General features: G+C 40.7%; 1 protein-coding gene across 4 annotated transcripts in view; it reads left to right on the top strand.

Moving 5' to 3' along the window:
- Nucleotides 1–22,423, top strand: part of RAPGEF5 (Rap guanine nucleotide exchange factor 5) — a 235,100-nt gene that overhangs the window by 131,255 nt on the left and 81,422 nt on the right. For 3 of the 4 annotated variants that reach the window (XM_057304209.1, XM_057304210.1, XM_044387067.3), the window contains exon 9: nt 4,870–4,995. In XM_057304209.1, coding sequence (XP_057160192.1) covers nt 4,870–4,995 — 126 coding nt within the window. Of the gene's footprint in view, nt 1–4,472; nt 4,996–22,423 lie in introns of those variants that run through there. The other variant, XM_057304211.1, reaches the window with a different exon arrangement.

Here is a 22,423-nt window from a genome sequence, read left to right as displayed (position 1 = left end):
CAAGGAAAGACCATCTCCAAATCAGAGTGTATGGGACCTTAGCCCAGTTATCTCTGGAACCCATGCTGGTGAGAAGTAACAGGCTCTGTCTCATGTGCGTATTTAGTTTCAAGACACTTTCCTCCTATGTATCCCCCCTTCCTGGCCCCAATCCCAACACACACCCTCTATTATACAGGGCGCCGCACTGGGGAGCACAGAGAGATTAGGACTAATCCATCACACTGCGGAATAAACAACCACAGGGCAGGTCCTAAGGTTGCAGGGTCACCAGCCTCCTCTCTCCACTAACAGGACAGTATGTTAAACATCATCAGGATGACATGGATGGAGAGAAAAGAAATTCTAGCTGGCCGACATCACTGAATTTTTTAGATAACAGAAATTTATTCCTCTAAATGTCAAAGCTTTTAAAGGATGTTAATCATTTGTATATAGGAATTCCCTGCCCCCCCAAAGTTTCCTTGTCTTCTTAGTTTAAAGGAGGATATTTAACACCACTGATCCTCTTGTACCCGCTCTAGTATTGACTAAAAGTGCCTCTTCAAGATCAGCCCATGCATTTAGCATTATATCAGGTTATGGGCTCCATTAAAATCCTGAGAAACAGAAATACGCGCCAAGAAGGATGGCTAGTATGGTAAAAGGATCTAAAAATAAAATCAAATGGGCCCTTAGTAATGCTTGACAATCTTATTCTACTTCCCTTGTCCTGTTTCCTCCCAAGTCAGGAGGGGGCAAACCACAGTCGATTCCCTGTTTTTGTAAGTCAAGTGTTATTGGAACACAGCTGTGCTCTTTCACCTACAGATTGTATCTGCTGCTTTTGCACTAAAATTCCAAAATTGGGTGGTGGCATGAGAGACCACATTGCCCACTAAGCCTGGAATATTGACACTCTGGCCCTTTACAAAAAAAATTGGCTAATCCTTGCAACTGAAATGACCACTACATGCCTTCTTTTTTTTTTTTTTTAAAGATTTTATTTACTCATTTGACAGACAGCGAGAGAGGGAACACAAGCAGGGGGAGTGGGAGAGGAAGAAGCAGGCTCACAGCGGAGGAGCCTGATGTGGGGCTCGATCCCAGAATGCTGGGATCACGCCCTGAGCCTAAGGCAGACGCTTAACGACTGAGCCACCCAGGCGCCCCCACTACATGCCTTCTTATACCTCCACAGCATCTTCTCATGTTCCCTACTCTCAGCTAATAACTTGACTTATTTTTTGGGGGAAATAGAAGCATTCAGAAAAGAATTTCAGGGAGCGCCTGGGTGGCTCAGTCGGTTAAGCGTCCAACTCTTGATTTCAGCTCAGGTCATAATCTCAGGGTCCTGCGATCGAGCCCCGTGTCCGTGCTCTGCTGGGAGTCCGCTTGAGATTCTCTCCCTCTGCTCCTCCCCCACCTCGTACACGTGCATGCTTTCTCTCTTTCTCTCGAACCTTTAAGAAGAAAAAAAAAAGAAGAATTTCCACATTTTCCCCACCACCAAATGTGCCAGCCTACCTGCATATTTACCCCTGTACTTCACCTGCTCTCCTGTTGCAGTGAGTGAAATATTCACAGTCCTATTTCTGTCTGAAAGTAGATCTTTATGCTCTCTTTGCACCTGAAGGACATTACTCCTAAAAGTGCCCCCTCTCCTTCCTGCATCATCAGGTTTCCCTCTGTGCTGGATGATTTCTAATAAGATAAGTACACCGGAACATCCCTCACCAGAAACAAACAAGCAAGCAAAACTCCTTTCAACATCACTCTTTAGCTAGTGCCCTATTGCGTGTAACAAAACTCCTCAGAAGAGTTGTCGCTCATTCTCTGTTGAACCCCAAGCTAATACAGCTTTTTTTCCTACAACTTTTTTGCTCAAAAAAAACCTGTCATCAAAGTCACCAATTACTTCTGTCAAATTCAGCATCCGTCATTTCGAACCCTTCTTACTTGATATTTCAGCAACATTTGATACAGTTTTTCTCTCCCCCCTCCTTGAAACACCTTCACTACTCACTGGCTTCTCCTAGAGCTGCTCCTTCTGTCTCCTCTTCTGACTACTTGTTGTCTTTCCAATATCCAAACAGAGGACTCAGTTCCTGGATTTCTTCTCTTCTTTGTTTATATCACTCCATTGGTAACCTCTCTTAGTCCTTTGGTTTTAAGTACCATCTACACTGATGTCTCCCAGATTCCTGTCAGCAGCCTGGACTTCTCTGAGCCTCCAGATAGCCAACCCGGCAACGCCACTTCGATACCTAGTGGGCATATTCCTTCCCAGATATTCTTCCCCAGTCTTCCCATCTCAGTAAATGACAACCCTACCCTTCCAGTTGCTCAAGCGAAATACCTTGGAGACGACAAAATCTGTTGCCATACCTTTGGAAAGAATTCAAATTCTTTTTTTTTTAAAGGATTCAAATTCTAACCATTTCTCACCATCTCCATCACTACCACAAGTTCCAAGACTTTTCTTCTCTGAAGACCGGTCTCCTTATGGGTCTCTGGTTTCAGCTGCTTCTTCCCACCCAGTAATGTCTTCTCAACCCAGAAAACAGAACGATCTTGTTAAGATGTAAGTCAGATAATGCCAGTCCTACATTCAGAACCTTCTAAAAGATTTCCATCTCATTCAGAAAAAGAATCCAAACTCCTTACCCAGCCTGTAAGGACACAATGTGATCTGGTCCCACATCACCTCTTTGGTAGTGCCACTGGTCTCCCCTTACCAACTCTGCATCAGCCATGCAGTTTTCTCTCCTCTTCCTTGAACATGGCAATCACACCCAAGCCTCAGTGCCTTTGCACTTCTGTTCCTCTGCCTGACACACTCATCCTCACTTCTTTTAGACCTCCATTCAAATCTCATTTTACTAATGAATCCTTCCCTGACATGCCTTGTCTTGGTAACACTCCAGTCATTTCTCTGCCCCCTTGCCCTGCTTTATTTTCCTTCCTACCATATATTACCAGCTGACGTATTATATTTCTATGTTATATAATCCGCATCCCCTAGTGAATGTAAGCTTCATGGCGTGCGGGGTTGTTTCTGTTGTTGTTCAATGCTATATCCCTAAAACCTATAGCTCCTAGTTTGTGTTTGTTGCTCAAATAAAATCTGTTGAGTGAGTGAGTGAGTGAATGAATGAATGAAAGAAAGAAAGAAAGAGAAAAAGAAAAGAAAAATAAGGAGCTGGGAGGGCATATATGGTCAATATTAAAAGGAGAATATAATAAACATTGGTGTTTAAATATTTGAAAAATTATCCTATTGAAAAGAAATAGACATAGTTTCAGTTGCTTTAAGAGGTAAAACTAGGGGCGCCTGGGTGGCTCCGTTGGTTAAGTGCCTTGCTCTTGATTTTGGCTCAGTTTGTGATCTCAGGGTCTTGGTATCCAGCCCCATGTTGGGCTCCATGCTCAGCGGGGTGTCTGCTTGTGTATTCTCTCTCCCTCTGCCCCTCTCCCCACTCGCTCGCGCTCTCCCTTTCTAAAATGAATAAATAAATCTTTTTAAAAAATAAAAGGCAAAACTAGTACTCATGGGTTGAAGTTGAATGATTTCAGAGTTTTGTCCAGTGTGGTAAGGGACTTTCCAACAGTTGTCCTCTCCACCAGTGCACAGGCTGTCCTAAGATAAACTGGAATCCCTGTGCAGGAAGCCTGGGAGACAAACTGGAGGACCACTTGTGAGGGATGCTTTAAAAATAAATATCTGACTTTGGGGGAGGAATTCCACTTGCTGTCTCCTGGGAATCTGTGATTTGGGCCACTTGAAGAATTCTGTTTCCTTCCTAGTTGTTGGAGAAGCTGCTAGATAAGGAGCTATCTTTGCCTGTGGGAATAAAGATAATAGACATTGTTTTGCATGGAAGATCCCATTTCTTCTATGCCCGCTCAACAAAATGGGTATCTTTGGCACAATTAAGACCATGAAGCTGACATCACTTGCTGGCCCCTTCTCCATATTTGGCCCTATTGCTAAGTCCATTCAAATCCTGTACATTATATTGTAGATTCCCAGATTTTGCTCTGCGAAGGATAACTTCAGATTTCATTAGATCATGTCCTGATATGTCAGTATGAACCTTTTTTTTTTTTTTAAAGAATTTGAGCAGAAACTGTTCACCATTTGTGTTATAATGAACATCTTTTTTTTCTAATCAGAGTCCCAGATTCTCCTCCTTCATATTACTGTTACTTAGGTATTTTGGCATAATAAAAAATGTGATGCTTTTATGGATCATTTCCAATCCCTGATGACATTTGAAGCTTTCTTTTTGCAGTTTATTTTTAATAAACTTCTTAAAACCATATTTCATGCAACACTGGAGGTATTTTGCTAATAAATTCCCATAGTAACTTTCCAGTTGTTAAAAAAAAGAAAAAAATCTTGTGATCTTGTTAAACTGTGTATTTGTACGTGGAATAATCTGGTGGAGTGAAAGAATGAGGAGCCCGTGTATTGTTATTTTTAGTACTCTGTATCATTTCACCCTTTTGTCAGAGTGGTTCCTGGCTAACTTTCCCATGAGTTTTTAACCTCTTGTGAGGCTTTGCTTATGTAACAGGAAACAGGCTGTCAGGAACAAATAGTGGCGTATCAGGAGCACACTTCAGTAGCAAATGATCTCGTTTGCTCTGCCCTTCCCTCTCTTAAAGTAGACCGATACAGGGTCTCAACTTTAAGACTTTTGATGTGGTCTTCCTAGGTTAAAATAATTCAATTTCAGTTTTTGGAAAGGCAAAATATTTTACCAAGACCATGCTTTAATCCAGGCAACAGAGAAGATGAGCTTATCATAAGGCGAATTTTTCAGTGGTGTCATGTCCTGGGACTGCGGATTTAAGTATATCTTCGCTTTTTCTCCAACTCTTAAGGCCGGAGTGATGTGCAAACTTCAGGAGAGAGATGACATCGGACGAATTGAACTGGTCCAGAAGCTGGCGAGAGAAAACTGTCAGTTTCTACAGACAGACAAAAAAGAACAGGAGAAATCTGAACATGTAAGCCCTTTTTCTTTTGGGGACGCAGGTTTGAAGGGGGTGAAAAATGTTTCCGCCTGGTTGTATGTTTGAAGGAAAAAATATTCTAAATTCTTTGGTTTTGTTTTTTACCCCAAAAGCATCCTTCTTAGTAAAAATGAGAAAAAACTGTAAGCCAGCCATTTACAACACTGGATTTGTAAGAGAACTCTCCTCAAAAGTAAATCGTGTAGAAATAGAAGAACACATGTAAGCAAACATGAATGCATGTCTGTGACTTCGCGTTGACGGCTTTAAAGTTTGACTTCGGGAATTTGACCCCATCAGATAGTTTGTGGAATGTGAATTTTGAAAGAACATTCTGCTGTACTTTTATGTCGAGTATGGCGTGGCTCTCATTACCAAACAAATGTATCCTGAGTCAGTAGAAAAAGGTAAGAGCAGAGTAACAGAGATGCTTTCACCAAATGGGAGAGTCAGAAGGCAGTTTTCCCAGTCTCTTATGAATGTTTGTGTTCCAACAGAAGTTCTATTGTTTGCATGGAGTTAAACTGGAGGAAAGGGACGCTCTGCTCGGTTCTCCTGAAAGCGGTAATTCAGATTGAGCCTTAGAACTGAGGATGCTGCCCTCACGCTGGGGGAACAATGGCGCCCCTTTCTTCTGCTACACATTGTTGTCTGTTGAATTTTTGTTGTTGTTTGCAAGACTACGCTCTCATTGCTCAACTATCCAGGGTTGCTCATGAAGGGGAAAATTCCTCAGTGCTTATAAACATGTCTTCCTCTGACTTTAATTTTTCCTTGGAATTTTATGTCTAACCCCTTCCAAAGGGGAAAAATTGCTTCATGCTTTTTCTGCTCTAAGGCTCAATACAAACGCCAGGGTCTGACTGAGCCGGAGGGGAGGGGAGATGTTCAAGGGGGCAGGCTGTTTGGTTGAACATAACGTGCCGTTAACAGTGCAACGTCAGATGATAGCAAGTGGTGTCTCAAGGGGGAGAATAATCACGCAGTTTCAAAGCCTTGTAACTGAGCTGTTTCAGGGGTGACCATGGACTTTATGTGAGTGTGGATGTCTTAGGAGCCTTCACTTCACTACGTACTATTGAAAAGTCCAGGGAGTTATTAAAATTGTTAAAAGCACCCTGAAGGTTGACTATATCAAAGACTGACTCTTAATCTCTGCCATGTCCTTAGAATATTTGGTATCCTAATGTGTGACTTACGTTTCTCAAAACAGCATTCCTTTTGGTTCATTTTAATTAGAAGAGCAGTTTTCATATACCATATTTTGTTGATTTGAAAATGCACATTTCCCCCACACTTTAGCATCTCTGAAATCAGGGTAAGTCTTAATGATTGATGATAGGAAAACACATCATAGTTTAACTGAGCATTTTTCTTTCCTCGTGGTCCTTAAAATGAGTGATACATTTTACAATGAAGTGCATATTCAATTCACTGGACCAGTGACAGCCCGCTGGTAGGGCAAGATCTTTTCAAGCCAAACCAATAGTAGAGTTCCACTTCACCAAGGGTAGAAATACATCGACCTTATGCCACAAACAACTTTAGGCTTATTTTAAAAGATACCAGTGTTGCCTTGTATTTAGTTCCATCTGAAATATTATAGTTAAAGCTAATGAGACTGTTGTACCCTTCAAATATATAATAGAAATCCAAACTTGGTGCTGGTAATTGTAAAGACTTCTAACCTGAGACAGAAATTTAGTGGTAGAAGATTTACAGCTTTGCTTATGATTATCTACTATTGCTATCTACCATCTGTGGTTCTCTAAAATGAATAAACCTTCATTTTAAGACTGTAAAATAGAACACTAAGGTTTGTTACTTCTTGGGCGAGTGTCACGTTATGAATGCGTTACCAGCTCTGATAGTGTTTACGCTCCTGAGAGGAAACGTGGTATATAAAGAAGCACTGGAATTATGTCCTTTGCTACGTAGACTTTTCCTCCTGAAGCTTAGAGTAAGGAGAGGTGAACATTGGGGATCTTTCTTCCTTCGTGATGGGTATGATCTCAGCCATCCTGCCACGTCCCTCCTGCAGGATGACAGCAGGTGAACTCACCAGCTCCCAAGGCTGATAATGGCTATCGTGTTCCACTCTATGGATTATTTGATGCTAGATGCCTACACTTCTTGCAATAATGTATTAGGAACAAAAGCCGTCTGGTAGATTATCTAACTCATTTATGTCGTGAGCATTGGATGCAGTTCCACCTTTGCCTCCACACGGAGTTCACCGTGTTCATGAGGTGGGTACAGCGTTTGCGTTTTTCCTGCCCTCGCGCTCTTTTCAATGGCAGTCATATGCCCTCGCTCGTGAAAACTCAGTTATAACATGCAGGATGGACAGAGGAAACTGCAGTTTACCTAATGTAAACCCAGGCCCACAGTTTCTTCTTGTAATAACAGTAACAATAACGACCGAACCCTGGAGTTACATACAGATTTCCTTTCTTTTATGATTTTAAAATGCTTCATCTACCTCATCTGCCATTCCTGGGCCAAAACTATTTAAGTAGACAGTGGTAAAATCTGAGTTAGGGTCTAAGTTACCCATGGAGTCTTTTTTTTTTTTTTAACTAAACTACATTGCTTCTCCAGTTCTAGAATACCACATCCCTTTAAATACATATGTGCCAAAATGAGAAAGCTACTTTAAAGTACTACTGAACAGAAAAAGAATACAGCTTTTGTTGCTGGTACATCTTGTTACAAATTGAAGGAGCTTGGAGCTTTCTGAGGAGGAATTTCTCGTATTTCTCAAACTGCTCAATGTCATGATTATAAATGCAGGCAATTAGAGACACACTCACTCTGAGCTTTTGCCCAGGTATTTCTGAAAGAAAAATATTTAAATGTGTCATTGCCACAAGTTTCTCAGGAAGCACTTGCTTTTCTTATTTTATATTAACAGGCTGTAGGCAAAATTAGCCAACATTCATTACTAAGCGTCGAAAATCATTATGTGAGAACTTTAAGAAGGGGACAGAAATTGGGTTATTTCTTCTAGACATTATGAAAGTGGGATTAAATTTTGGTCATTTGCTCTTTAAAGAAATTACTTCTTTTGTAGGCATCACATTTCCTAGTCTTACTCTAATTGTATTAATAGAGGAAGGTGCCTGTGTTACCAAATGGGGACTTTCAGCTAGACCTGGAAGGCTGACTAATGGCCTCAGCAGGGTGGGACAGGGAAGAGCCTGGAAGGCAGAGGGACTAGCAGGAACGCACATGACTTGAGCGCTGGGTGATTCATGGGGAAAAAAGGGGAGTGGGTTGTGAGGGCGGTTACAGTTCAGTTGCATAAGACCTGGTAAGCCCCTGTAAGGAGTTTAGACTTGCCCTTCTGGCAAAGGAAAGCCATCAGAGAAGGGAAGCGGCACAATCAGGTGGAGTCTTTGTACATCTCTTTGGCATTGGCTTAGAGGAAGAAATGAGTGGAAAAGAGGAAAGTGTTGGAGAGAACCCTTGGAAAACGATTGTAGTGAGTCAGGTGAAAGATGAAAGCCCGAACCAGGGTGGTAAATGGGAAATGAGAAGGCTGTAGACGGAGACCATAGATGGTAAACTCGGCAGGATTTGATGCCTGGTGACGAGGAGGTGGGAATGGGTGTTATTTTCTTTTAAGTGGTAGACGTAAGAATGTATGTCTAGCAATCGAATGGTTGGTCACCTTTACCAAAAAGCTACAAAACAGTTACTTGCTTTCGTGTTCCTGCAGTGTGTTTCAGGTCTGAGATACATGCTACGGTACACAGTGCTTATCTCATTGGCAAACTGTGAGGTGGGGGTTCCGGCTCACAGCATGGGGACTACATCAGCCATCTTCTCAAACCAGACTTTCTGAAAATCTCTTGGGCAGACAGAATCTCTGGCAGCCCCCAAATGAACTGCATTATTTAGCCAGAGCTTTGGCATTTGCTGCAATGGTGTGTGTGCCTTCTTCAGAATTAACTGTGATTTCAGGAATGCTCTCTTGACCCCTATAGCCTGAATTGTATTACCACGCTGTATGTTCAAGTGTCTTGGTTGTTTATTCGTCGAGTGTACCTTTAGTAAAGCAGTGTCATGGGGGAGTCAGAACAGCCACGGTGGCTGCTACCCTGAAGCAGTGGAGTCACGTTGTGGAAAGAAGACATTGACACAGATAACTGAGATACAAGGAGACAGTGTTGGTAATCCCCAGAGAGATACAAAGAAGTTAGAAGAAGAATTCCCACCTTTGGGAACAGGCTTCTCTCTTACAGTGGAGGTTAGTTTGATGTGGACCTTAAAGTAGGTTTGAGTTTGATTAAACGATTCAAATTGAAGAAAAGCATTGCTAGTGGGGAGAACAGCATTAGCAAATGCACAGAGATGTCGAAGTGCAAGCTGTTTTTGGACATCAGAAGCCATTCTGTGTCACCAGTGTGCCACGAGTGGGGCTGAAATGAGATTGGGACCGGACCATGGGGAATTTTGAGGGCTGAAAAATTTTACTTCATTCTAGAAGTAATGAGACGTCATTGACGACTTGGTTTTGTTAGTTTTCCTAGAAAAGGAGGAAGGAGCAGGGGGCTTTTGTGAGTAAATGATTGTCATCCAGTTTGACACATCAGAGAGCTGAGGCTGATGAGTGACTAGGCAGAGCTGGGCTAAGAGTGCATCCAACGCTGACAGCTTCTGGGTTGTATCTTCTCTCCACAGTCATTACTGGAGGGAGGGCTGATCAGAGGACAGGAAACCAGGACAAGAATCGTGATAATCCCAAGAAAGAGGAATGGCCAGGACCACCCTGGAGGAAAGAGAACAATTATGTATTGAAGGAATGGCGGTGGCATATATGGGAAGGAGTAAAGAAAAGAGAATGCTAAGGTGCTTGCTTAGTTTGAGTCCTAACTTAGATTTGAAAAGCATGTAAACTGTTCATATTTTCACATCTGTGAAATAACTGTATTAAAGTATGTATCTAGAGGTGGGTCCTTTTTTCCCCCCTGGAATACAGCCGTGCTCTTGACCACAAAACCAGAGCTATTTTTTCCTAACATGTAGCTTTGGAGTGCATTAACTTGTAGAGTAGAAATTCCAGTGGTGGCTGCTAAACCAGTTCCTAATTTCCAAACTGCGGAAGTGTGGATGTGTGAAACATACGTGAGAGCCGCGCTAAGCAGTCCTTTCCCTAGGGACTCGGTCCATAGCCCGCCCTACCCCCACCCGTTTTCTTCAGTTCCTTTGTTAAGTCTGAGGACCCACCCTACTTCCTTCCCCTTTTCTCATTCACTTCTGAAAAATGGGTGGGAAGGGGATTTTGCTGAAACCGAATCTTGGCATAGCCCGCTGCCAGGGTAGGGTCCCTATCACTCAGCCTCGACCGGGGCTTCCTTTTCCCTGTTTCCTGCAGCCTCATCCTGGAATTCTACCTACGTCAAGGGTCCCTTGTTCACGGATGACTAGGGAAGAAGTGGTTTGGGGTATCCTGGCTGCTGTCCCTCTTATTTCACCTCTTACAAGTTAGTCTCTGCCTTTTTCCAACTTTTGTTTGGTCCCTTACTTTGTTTAAAAAATATAGCTAAGTATAAGATGAAAGCCCTGTTTTTACTCTGTATGAAATACTAAAAGCAAAAGTGGTTTTACCATTCCGTATTCAAACTTGCGTTATGTATCTAGTGAAGTTAAGAGCAATCATGGCATTAGGTAAGCTTTATCAGTAATTTCATTTAACTGAGAAACTGCTTAAATACAAACAGAATTTCATAACATTATTGCTTAATAACGAAAGCCAGAATTCAGATGTGATAGGCAATTCATCATATATTAAGTTGCCCACCTATAAACTGACAAATCACTGTGCAGAAGCGATGTTATTTTTCTTAATAACAGAAGCTTGACTTTGTGTTGGTTTGGTACTAAAGTACCTTTTCATAGGACAGAGACTGCCTTGAACAACAGTTTTAGTTCATTTTCGATCAGGATTAATATGGCCACAGAGTAACACAAAAATGGCAGCAGATAGTTCATGCTTCTAAGAAGTTTACAGTTGAGCTGGGGAGGGGGGAGTGGAGGAGAATTCACACATGGAAAACAGTATTTAATCAAGTGTTTAAATACTTTCACAGGCATTGAGAGAGAAGGAAATACCATTTTCACAAATGCAGCAATCCATACTTTTCTCCATTAGACAGCAAGCTTTACAGATTTGGTTCCCTCCATGCGCTCTTTAAATTCTAGTTTTGTTGGGATTAATTATGTATGTATGTATGTGTGTATGTATGTATTTATCAGAAAAATGGCAGCCAAGCTGCCAGTGGAGGTGATGTGCTCATGCTGTCTGGTGACACCATCTGCTCATTAGCTGTATTTTTAAGTTCTCACAACAAGCCCACTGCAAGTCCCGACATTTATTTTTAAAAAACGAGTTTCAGCATTTTTAAAGAGAGGAATTTGTCATTACAGTATTTATTTTTCTGAAAATACTCAAGTTTATTTTAAAAGGCTCAATTAAGAAAAGTGATAGTGGCTCAGTTAGATTTATCAAAATCACATTCTTGAAGATCTTGTGTTCCCCATGGGACAGATGCTGTTCCCTAGGTTTATTAAGTTCTTATTCTTACAAAATTAAAATAGCCATATCATCTCTAGAATGTCTGAGAAATCATTAAAGTGAGATACTGAGAAATAGGTTATTTTTCTTTGGTTTATGGCCCCTCAGTGGGCATATCTCACTCTAGGCCCTGGGCAACATTACATTCTTTCCTTTTCTACCCCCCATCAAGGCCTGAAGTGCATTACTATTAATAATACAACAATATTATTACCTTCCAGATGGTTGTCTGGTTAGATAACAGTAGAAATCTTTGGTAGTTTAGTTCCATTCAAGTTTCTAATGGATGCTTTATGACAAAAAGGAGGGGGAAAGAGGCACAGACGGACAGTCCTTTACAGACAGATGGACAGTACTTCATGACAACTGTGTTCCACTGAGGCTTGGAGAAACAGAAACGTGAAGAGATCTCAGGGAGAAGGGAGACACAGGTACCAATTTATTTATTTTTTATTTTTTTATTTTTATTTTTTTTAAAGATTTTATTTATTTATTTGATAGAGAGAGACAGCCAGCGAGAGAGGGAACACAAGCAGGGGGGGTGGGAGAGGAAGAAGCAGGCTCCTAGTGGAGGAGCCTGATGTGGGGCTCGATCCCGGAATGCCGGGATCACGCTCTGAGGCGGAGGCAGACGCTTAACGACTGCGCCACCCAGGCGCCCCACAGGTACCAATTTAAAACGTGCTTTTGTTCTCGCGGAACACCCTGGTACATCACTGCCTTCGGAGAGCTAACACTGCAGGAAATTCCGAGGCTGAATTCACAGTTATCTGTGAGGTAAGCGTTTCGCAGAGCCTTATGGGAGCCTGTCACAGGGAGCTCAATGGGTGTAGGGAGACATGCACATGTCCCTGGGGAGAGAGACTGAAGGGCCAGAAGCATTACTAGGAGAATTGAGGAAAGACAGATGTTTCAGGCAGAGGAAAGCACATGTGGTGACCACGATGTGAAGGGCTCACAAAGAGAACCAAGTGGCGGGAGCATGGCATCCAAAAATTGGATGCTATTCACAAAATACCTTTGAGCTCTTGTGAAGAATCTAACACTTGAGAGAGACAGGTGATAACATTTGAATTTTGAGAGATTGCTCTGCTGCCCCACAGGAATGGGTTTCCAGGAAAGAATGGGTCACACTCCCTCCCTTTTCTCAAAGTCCTCTCTTTTGGTTTTACACGAAGCAGTCACCAGCATCAACAAAGGATTTCATGTGAGGAGCTCAGGTCCATGGACTTGTTAAGTCCCTGGGAAGACAGAATGTCCAGTTATAGGACAAATCCAGTTCATTAGCTTTACCCTGAAATACACCACTACATCATCATTTTCTTTAAAAAGTTGACTGCGATTTGGTCCTCTTCTTATAGAAGTGAGTTTTGAGCTTGCATGTCGTATGAATCTTTTCTGTTCATGAATACAACACAGGCTTATATGTTCACTCGAAATACACACTCTGCTGTGTGATATTTACCTCATCCTGATTCAGCCAAAGTTTGGTGATTTCTGAGTGATTCAAATACTTCAGTTGATAACGATGAGGAAGAGAAATGTAGAAAAGATTTCCATTTAAGATGCAAAGAACTTTTTTTTTTCCTTTTGCAATGGGTAATGGACGGAAAGGAAAAAATTCCATCTGGCATACAGCAGCCCTAAATGTTGTTTTAAGATAGCAAAAATAGAAGATGGCTTAAAATATCATAACAGAACATAACAGACTGTGGGCAAGTGTACAGTACATATTTCTCTGATAAATCACAGTAAATACCCTCATTTTGCTTAAAACATGACCATGTTCTTAATTTTCATTACATAAAAATTTGTCTTTACTTTGAAAAGTCCATTCCCTGGCTGAAGCAGAAAAGGCTTGTTTTAGTCTGTAGAAATTGATGCACAGCCCTTAGGTTTACCTGGGATGGGTTTCTTAATTTTTTGTTGTTGTTTTCCAATATTTTCCTCCTGTATTAAGAAAATGGAGAAATAAGATACGGCGTGTAGATTCATTTAGGGCACACTTGTACATAATTAAGCGAACAAGGCTCAACAATTTTAGCAAACCCTTGTAAATATCCTCTTTGTTCAGTTTCCAGGAATGGCTGGGCATGGTCGAGGCAAGCTGAGTCAGAATAAAAGATTAGGGGCTCCTGGAGATCCAAGAAACACATAGAGGGAGAGAATAATGGTGATAATAAGGCAATTAAGATGGCAGGAAGTGGCTTGGGGGTAGGGATTTGTAAGGAGGCTCATGAAAACTTAATGAGTCATAAGAGCGTATCTTGGTGATTGCAAAGGTGGGGGTGGGGTAGAATAGGTCAAGGTAAAATTTTGGCCCTGTGCAGTCAGTGAGGGGAGAGAATGGTACTTTAGGCAGATGAGTCTTTAAACCTTTCATGATCTTGCCTTGGCTAGGATTTATAGAGGTAAAACAACCTTCATATTGATACTCATATGAATGGAGAAGTCTAATGATCCCCAAATGGTGCAATGCATAATAAAATCCCAAACTGAATTTTATGCTTGATGGATGCTATCACTTTCTCCCTGCTCAGTGAACTTACTGTTATTACAAGTTGGGGGATTGTGATGATGCGTTATTTTTTGCAATCAGTCTCAATATCCTGGAGTTTTCCTCCGAGAGTCATAGCCATTGGAAAGAACTTTAGATATCCTGTGTTTTGATTGTTTGGGTAAGAAAAAAACTTTCAGTCAAAAACTGCCACCTGCTAAATAGGATTATAAAGAGTTTCCTCTAAAATGGGCAATAAATACTATACAATCCATTAATTCTGTTGGAAGTTTGTTGAAAGGTTAGAAATATTTCCGTTGATAATATTCTTCTAGTAAGATAGATACCTTTTAACCTCTGTTATCAGAAGCAAAAAAAAAATCATTAATTAAAGTAATAACTAGAGATCTTTCAGGTTTGCTAGAGAAAGTTGTGATTCAAACTTTGGGTTTTTGCATGTGTTCCTAAAGATCTGTTTTGTGGGGACCTAAAGTGAGGCTAGCCTGATTGAAGTGACTCTTGCCCTCATAAAATATTTCTGATGAATTGCTTCTCCCCTGCTTAATAGCAGTTACCCTATCAGAAAATTAACACAGCAACTCCTGAAAGGCACAAAAATTTTTTCAGCAAAAAATAAATGGGATCATCCAGGGCTTCTCATTAAACACCCATAGGGAGTCAGAGATCTAAAAATTAACTCAGTATTAAAACAATACTCAGATACAACTCTAAAAACATGGGAACTGAGAGGGTAATTGAAGCCACGGAGATAATACTGTCTCCTCTAGTAACTTGTCTGACTGGAATTTTAAAAGCTGTGAGTGAGTAGAACCACAGAAAATAGAACAGCAGACACAGTAGCACACATGAGCCCACGTTGGTGTTGATTAATACCTACAGGTTTGAGGTTAAGGGATAAGCCATCAAGGTGGTAAAGGGAAGAATTTGAGCTTGGATGAGGCAGAATACAGACTTAAAATCTAAGAGAAGAAACCTTGGAATAAAACAGCCAATGTTATTCTGGTTGTCTTCTGAGGAATATACTTGAATGCCAGATGCTCATGGACAGAAACCTTTCATGACTTGTTGAACTATTAAATGCCATTTCCATTATAATTTGGCAATCAAGTCTGACTTTATCTCAATTTTAAGTAGATTCCATTTCCGTCCTAACTCAGTAAATCTCAAATTCCTGTCCTTTAGTATTACTCATAATCTTGGCATAGGAAAGAGATACGCACAGACCTGAGGAAAGCTCGCCACACCCTGGAAAAATCCTTGCTACTGAAGATCAGAGGGCCCCAGGTATATTCAACACCTGTGGCTGCTTATTCCCCTGTGCCCCACCCGCTATGGCTTTGCCACTTCGGCATCTTTGCCCCAACCTCTGCTCTTACGTGCCACAGCTGGCGACTTCAGAACCTTTGGGAAAGAACGTTGTGAAAGAAAGTTTTGTTGGTCCATTTTGGCCTAAACCTAAGTTTTTTTTTTTAAGATTTTTATTTATTTATTTGACAGAGACAGCCAGCGAGAGGGGGAACACAAGCAGGGGGAGTGGGAGAGGAAGAAGCAGGCTCACAGTGGAGGAGCCCAATGTGGGGCTCGAACCCATAAGGCCGGGATCACGCCCTGAGCTGAAGGCAGACGCCCAACCACTGTGCCACCCAGGCGCCCCTAAACCTAAGTTTTGAGACTACTTCAATCCAGAATAGAAAAGCCAGGAATGGCGTCTCTTCCTTCTGAGTGACAGAGGACAGAAGGCAGGCTGCAGGCAGATCAGTCTGGGGGTCCCTAAAAAGAAGAGTTAAGTAGCACAGGCTTATGGAAGACCCAGAGTGAATTGAATATGCATTCCTTGGTTGAATGTGGAGACCCATCAACACTGGGGAACTTGGTTACGTACCTGACTGCACTGAGATCTTCAGACAGAAGCCAGCATCCCTCATCAGACATTTAATTTGTCCACCATTAGCAGCTTATCTCGGATTCCCATGCTTGAGCTCATAGAGGTGATTAGAAATAATCCTACCAGGTGAGGATGGGTGGCAGCCAAATAGCTCTTCAGCTTACTGCCATCAGTAGCGATCATTCACCATTACACGTCAAATTAACTTCGTTGAGGGCCAAATTTTTAAGCTCAGTAGAACTTCCTCCTTTTCATATATAGAGCAAATTTTGAAAATACCTGGCTAAGATTAATTTAGTCTTGCCTTCCTTCATTGAGAAAAGCGTTTGTTGAGCACCTATGAACCAGGCACCACACAAAATAGAGCAGAGACGGGAGTGAGCAAGATCTGATTTGAGCCCCAAAGGCACCCTCCAGTTAGTGAGGGAGAGAACAAAGACGGGAGAGTGAACAGCACTCTGCACGGGAAGAAAAAAAAAAGGGTGTACATTGAATAAGGTATTTGTTTCCAGAGAATTGTTGCCTCACATTCCTGTGAGGCATTTGCTAAATTAAGCGTCATCTTTTTTTGCTTCCTGGGTTATGACTGGGAAAGGACATAAATCTTAAAAGGCAGAAGATAATAAATCTCAAATCTAAAGAAAGTTACATATTGTTGGCATTTACCATTTTCCCTTCCTCCCACTTTCTAGCTACAAAAAAATTTTTTAAAGATTTATTTATGAGAGAGAGAGCACAGGGGGAGGGGCAGAGGGAGAGGGAGACAAGCTGACTCCCTGCTGAGTGGGGAGCCCAGCACAGGGCTCCATCCCAGGACCCTGAGATCATGACCTGACCAAGAGTCAGACGCTTAACTGACTGAGCCACCCAGGTGCCCCAACTACAAAATATTTTTTTAAAAATAGTATATTGTATATAGCTCTGGACCTGTTTTACTGATTGATTTTGTTCCTGAAAAAAGCTTCTTGAAGAGGTTTATCAGTGTTTAACATTCGAGAGCAAGATATCACGCAACTTGCTGGAATTTATAACATTTCTGTGGAAGATTTTTGTTTGTTTAAAATGGTTCTACTAATTGTAGAAGTAATACATGCCTTTTGCAGAGAATTTAGTAATGATAGAAAGCTACAAGGAAGAAAAATTCAGTGAGAACTAACCATGATTCCCCCTCCCTTGCCCAGTATATCAGTATATACATTATCTGTCTTTCCTTATGTTTTCATGGCATTCTTTACTTAATTACCCTTCCATCTGTACACAAATCTGTTTATAAGATTTTGCTGTTACGAATGATCTGACATGCACACCTGTAGAAAAATTTTTACCTATTTTATATTTATTAAGGATGAATTCCTAGCTGAGTAATTTCTACTTATAGGTTTGAACTGTGTTAATCTCTTTTATGTTTTTGCTCACTTTCCATAAAGCTTGTGCCAGTTTTCCCTTACATCAGCAATACGTGAAAGTACTTGTTTTGTAATGCTCTCACCCTTACCTTCATTGAGCATTATGATTCTCAGGGGGAGAAATAAATTATTATTATTTTTTTAGGTTGATGGGGGGAAGTATTATCTTGTTCAGATTTATATTTCTTTTTCTTTTTTTTTTTAAAGATTTTATTTATTTATTCGACAGGATAGAGACAGCCAGCGAGAGAGGGAACACAAGCAGGGGGAGTGGGAGAGGAAGAAGCAGGCTCATAGCGGAAGAGCCTGATGTGGGGCTCGATCCCATAACGCCGGGATCACGCCCTGAGCCGAAGGCAGACGCTTAACCGCTGTGCCACCCAGGCGCCCCCAGATTTATATTTCTTATGAGGTTGGATATTTGCAATTTATATCAACCCATTATCTTTCTTCTGCAAATAACCTATTCACCTCCTTTGCCCATTTTTCCATTGGAATTTCTCTCATTGATCTGAATAAGCTCTTTATATATTAAGGATATGAATCCTGTTTATGGCATGTAGTTTTTCCCCATTTGTTTCTTACTTATTTATATATGTGTGTGTGTGTGTGTGTGTGTGTAGGTGTGTGTGTATGTGTGTACACACACACAAGCAAAACTGTTGATTCACATTTTTTAGTTTTTAAAAATACCCTTAAAATGAAAAAGTCCTTCCCCATTCTGTGGCCAGATACTCAATTTTATTTTGTCTATTTCTTTTAGAGTTGCACTTTTCACTCAAGTCTTTAACATAGATGGGATTTATTTTTGTAATATAAAAGTGAAATTTCTTGATTACCTATCACATATAAAATTTTTCTTCAGTTAATTTACTATTTTGTTACCAGCATTTTTAAAAAAATCCATTTTATTCTGGAGGAATTGAAATTCTGTTAACAAACTTCCTCCAAATTAAATACATTGAGTACAAATTTAGTGAATCATATTACCCCTCTGAGCTTGACTTTTCTCCTCTATAAGGTTAGGAGATTGGAGATCCAAGATTTCATCTAGCTCTGAAATTAAGTTGAAGACCACAGCCCAAAATTCAGCAACATCCGTACCTTTTGAGTGTTGAACACTTTTTGGGAAATTATTGCCACTTTATAGCAGATAAGAATCGATTACCCAGGAGGCTTTCAGTAGCCATTTTTCACTCTGATTGAACATGCCTATCAATGCCAAGAATCATTCTGTTCTTTTATGTTCTAAAAATACTCATGTGGATAGAACTTCTAAAAATCTACTCTTTGTGAAATAGCGTTGATATGGGACAGATGGCTGATCTAGAATGCCCAGCTAGAAGTGTCTCTGCTCTTACGGTATCATAGTTATATTTCATGTCAAGTCATTAAATATTTGGAATTGTTTTTCTGAGTTCAGAATGTCCTGAGGAGGATTGAGAAATGCAACTCCCAAATAATGACAAACTAAAAAAATGTTAGATCTTACTGCCTTGAACTCCTAGAAATAACAAGATAATGGCCTAGTTATTTATATTGGCTAAGTTCATTAATGAACCACTATCCACAGCCTAGCTCCAAACTGCTCCTTTAAAAAAAAAAAAAATGCAGATTTATCTCTCTCCTGTAAAGAACTTATTCTTTGAGGGTAATCCCCATTTTTATGTGGACCTTTATCCCCAGTGTCTAGCACTAGGCTTTCAGTTAATATTTGTGAACCTGAATCTAGTCGAGAAGGCAATTGTGGAATTTGAAATGTTTCCCCAGTTCAGGCACCCAAACCAAATCTGTGTAAATCCAAAGTTGTACCAGCTTCAGGTTTCCAAGTCTTGGGAGGTTTTCAGCTTTAAGTGAAAGGTTTTGTACTACAGGGAATTCACCTGGAAATGACAAACAGAAAAGACAAAGAAGTTCATCACCAACAGTCAGTTTTTAAGTATGGACAAGCCTTTGGTAGAATTCATACTTGGTAAAGAGTAGACAGGAGCTTTCAGTCTTCAGTGAGTCACAGTTGATGGAGTAAGGATCTTACCTAGGCAGGTTTGTCTGTGATGGTTTCGATCCTCTTTGTTACCCCAAGTGCAGGTTAATACTCAGAAAAATAGAAAATGTTTCTGTATTATCACAAGTACTAACATTTCTTTTCAGCTCATTTTCTCTTCCCACACCCCCAGCCCCACCCAAGAAAAAAGGGAGAAAGACCAATACTATGCAACGAAATTTATTTTTGTCTTATTTTAACCAAGACTCCCCCCTTTTTTTTTTACCTTCTAATTTTGTTTGTGTCCCTCTCAAAGAGTTTAACAATATTTCATTGCATTTTAAATTCTCTTGATGTATTTTAATACCAACTTTCTGTGGTTTTTGCAATGAACCAGAAGTGACACAATCCTACCTTTCTCCCAATCTGCTTTCAAACTGAGAAATGAGGTTTCTGAGATGGTTACTGCAGAGAGCAAAGGCGTACCTCTCTAAAAACACCAAGGAATGTACAGTATTTACTTACATTGCTTGTATCTCCTTGCCCCCATGCCATATGATCTAGCAGTTGCTATGCTAACTAGGAATTTTTCATTCCCTAACTTGCAGAAGTATTCAGGCTGCCGCTTTTATTACTCCTTTGCTCTCTCTGAAGTTACAAATGCATGCATGGGTGTGCACACATCTGTAAACACACATGTACATACACTCAAAAGAAATTTGAAAAGAGTTACAGAGTTCCTTGACTTGAAGCCTTTCTGTTTTCCAAGCATATTATTTTATACTTTATTTTTTACTAAAAAATGTTTTACGGCTTTACTGAGGTATAATTGACAAGTAAAAACCATATATATTTAAAATATACAAAGGGATGTTTTGATATATGTATACATTGTAAAGTGATTATCACGATGAAGCTAATGAACATCTCTATACCTCGCATAGTTACATGGGGGGTGTGTGGTGTATGTTGAGACACTTACGATCTAGTCATAGCAAATTTCAAGTATTCACTACTTTTTTTTTCCCACTACTTTTTAAATTTGATGAATACTTCTACTGGGTCTATTCAGAGTTAAGAGCTAGCTTTTTCAAGTAACTTCAGTTTATAAATTAGGTTTTCACTTAATCAAGAAGTATTTTCAAACATCTGAATTTCCTACAAGAGGAATTTGGGAGGAGAAGCCAAAGTGATAGGAAACAGGGCTAGCTAGCTATCAAGTGCTGCTCTAAAAATCCGTACTGTCCCCTTGTTACTCAGATTTTAAAGGCTTCTATAAAACTGCTACTGTGAACTATTCAAGCCCCAAGTGACAAGTGTATCTGCAGCCAGAATGCGGAAACTGAGTCTGAGTCATAATTTAGCATAGGTTATCATCCCATCTCTGGGCTGCTTGGGAAGAGTGTCAGGATATTTTCCCTTGAGAATAACTTTGCACGTGTGTCACACACATGCATACACACTCATAGACACACACACATATGCACTGGAAATGATTTGAGAATACTTGGAAACTAGAAGGTATCTCTATGTAACATTCATATTTGTCATTTTTGTAAAGTCTCCTAGGAAGCAAGACTTCAGATATTTTTTTAAGTCTCGGGTAACCTATGTATTGTATTTTGATGGCCGTCAAGATAAACCAATATGAGAGGTAGAAGTAAGTGCTATTCTCAGCACTAAAGTCATCTCAGCTTTTTGAGGGGTGTCCCAGATGTATCAGTCTGCATGGATGCCGTGCATTGATGGAATTCACATTTTCAAAATATTGACTGTTTTTCTCCAGTGACCCCGGTTGTTGAATTTTTCCCCCTTTCTTCTTCCGCGTGTTAGGAAATGCTTACAGATCTAATTTAGAACTTGAAGCATCCTCCTATCTTCTGAATTACCTTCAAATAGGCCTCTATCAGATCATGTATGCACAAGGCAATGCCCTCAATTGCCCTTTGACCCAGACTTCTTAATTCCAGAGAAGCCAAGAGGTGAGTCTTGGTGATTCCCAGGTGACCCTTTGTATATTTCCTCCAGCCCACTAACCAGGGCGAGTGTATGTGACTTGTGAAATGACCATCGTATCTGGGACAGAAAATCAACAGAAGCTGTGGGGTTCAGTGCCCTCATCCCAGTGACCGTGGCTGACCTCACACCTTGTTTATTGCTGCTGGTGTTTTATCCTGTTTATACTTCAGATTTGCTGATGCTAAAGGATGCTGACTACTCCCTCACATTAACTAACTCTTGAAATCGTATTTTAAAAATGTGAGGGTCAGAGACAACTGAAATTCATTGTCCCCCTTCTTTTAGATTTTCACTTCTAGAAGTGTATGGTTTCTTGGCAAGTGAGACTTAGCTTTGAGGAGTGAGGTGGGTGCCAGAGAGAAACAATCCTGCCTTCCCATGAAAATGATGCGTTTTCTCCATCCTGATCCCAGTTCTCTAGCAGAAGGGCTTGCAGCCTTCTTTCCTCCAGGTTCGGGGAGCTCTGTAATTAACTTGCTGGGATGGCCTCTGGCTCTCTGTGGTGCTTACAGCACCATGGGGAGTAGTTTTCAATGCAACTGAAAAAGTTTGATGACATTATTTGTGTTTCTTTAAATATGGATATTTAAACACACATACACATAAACAAAATCGTAGCAAGGCCCTGATACGAATTCAGTTTGTAACGTTTCAGTGTTAATATACCAGAATGGCATGGCGCACAGATGATGGCACACAGTTACAATACAGTTCCTATGTTTTTCTGCACCCATTTATTGAAGACTTTCTCTACGTCTAGCGCTCATAATTGAGTCAATAAGGCAGATATTATCCCATTTTAAGGGCAGGGAAACTGATGCTGAGAGAGATTGAACAACCTTGTTAAGACCTCCCAGCTAGTAAGGGGCAACACTAGGATTTGAACCCAGGTAGGTCTGTCTTCACTCTGGTGACTGTCAGTTTAATTGGATTCAGGTCATAGGTTCTTTGAAGGACTGTCATCACCTGAGTTTAATTTTTGTGCTAAGAATTGATGATTACCAATGAAGTAGAAATGGACCATACCTCC

The sequence above is a fragment of the Ursus arctos genome, unplaced genomic scaffold (genome assembly GCF_023065955.2).
Source record: "Ursus arctos isolate Adak ecotype North America unplaced genomic scaffold, UrsArc2.0 scaffold_3, whole genome shotgun sequence".
In the NCBI taxonomy this organism is placed as follows: Eukaryota; Metazoa; Chordata; class Mammalia; order Carnivora; family Ursidae; genus Ursus; species Ursus arctos.
Note: the sequence above shows the minus strand (reverse complement) of the source record. Positions and strands in the feature narration are given on the sequence as shown.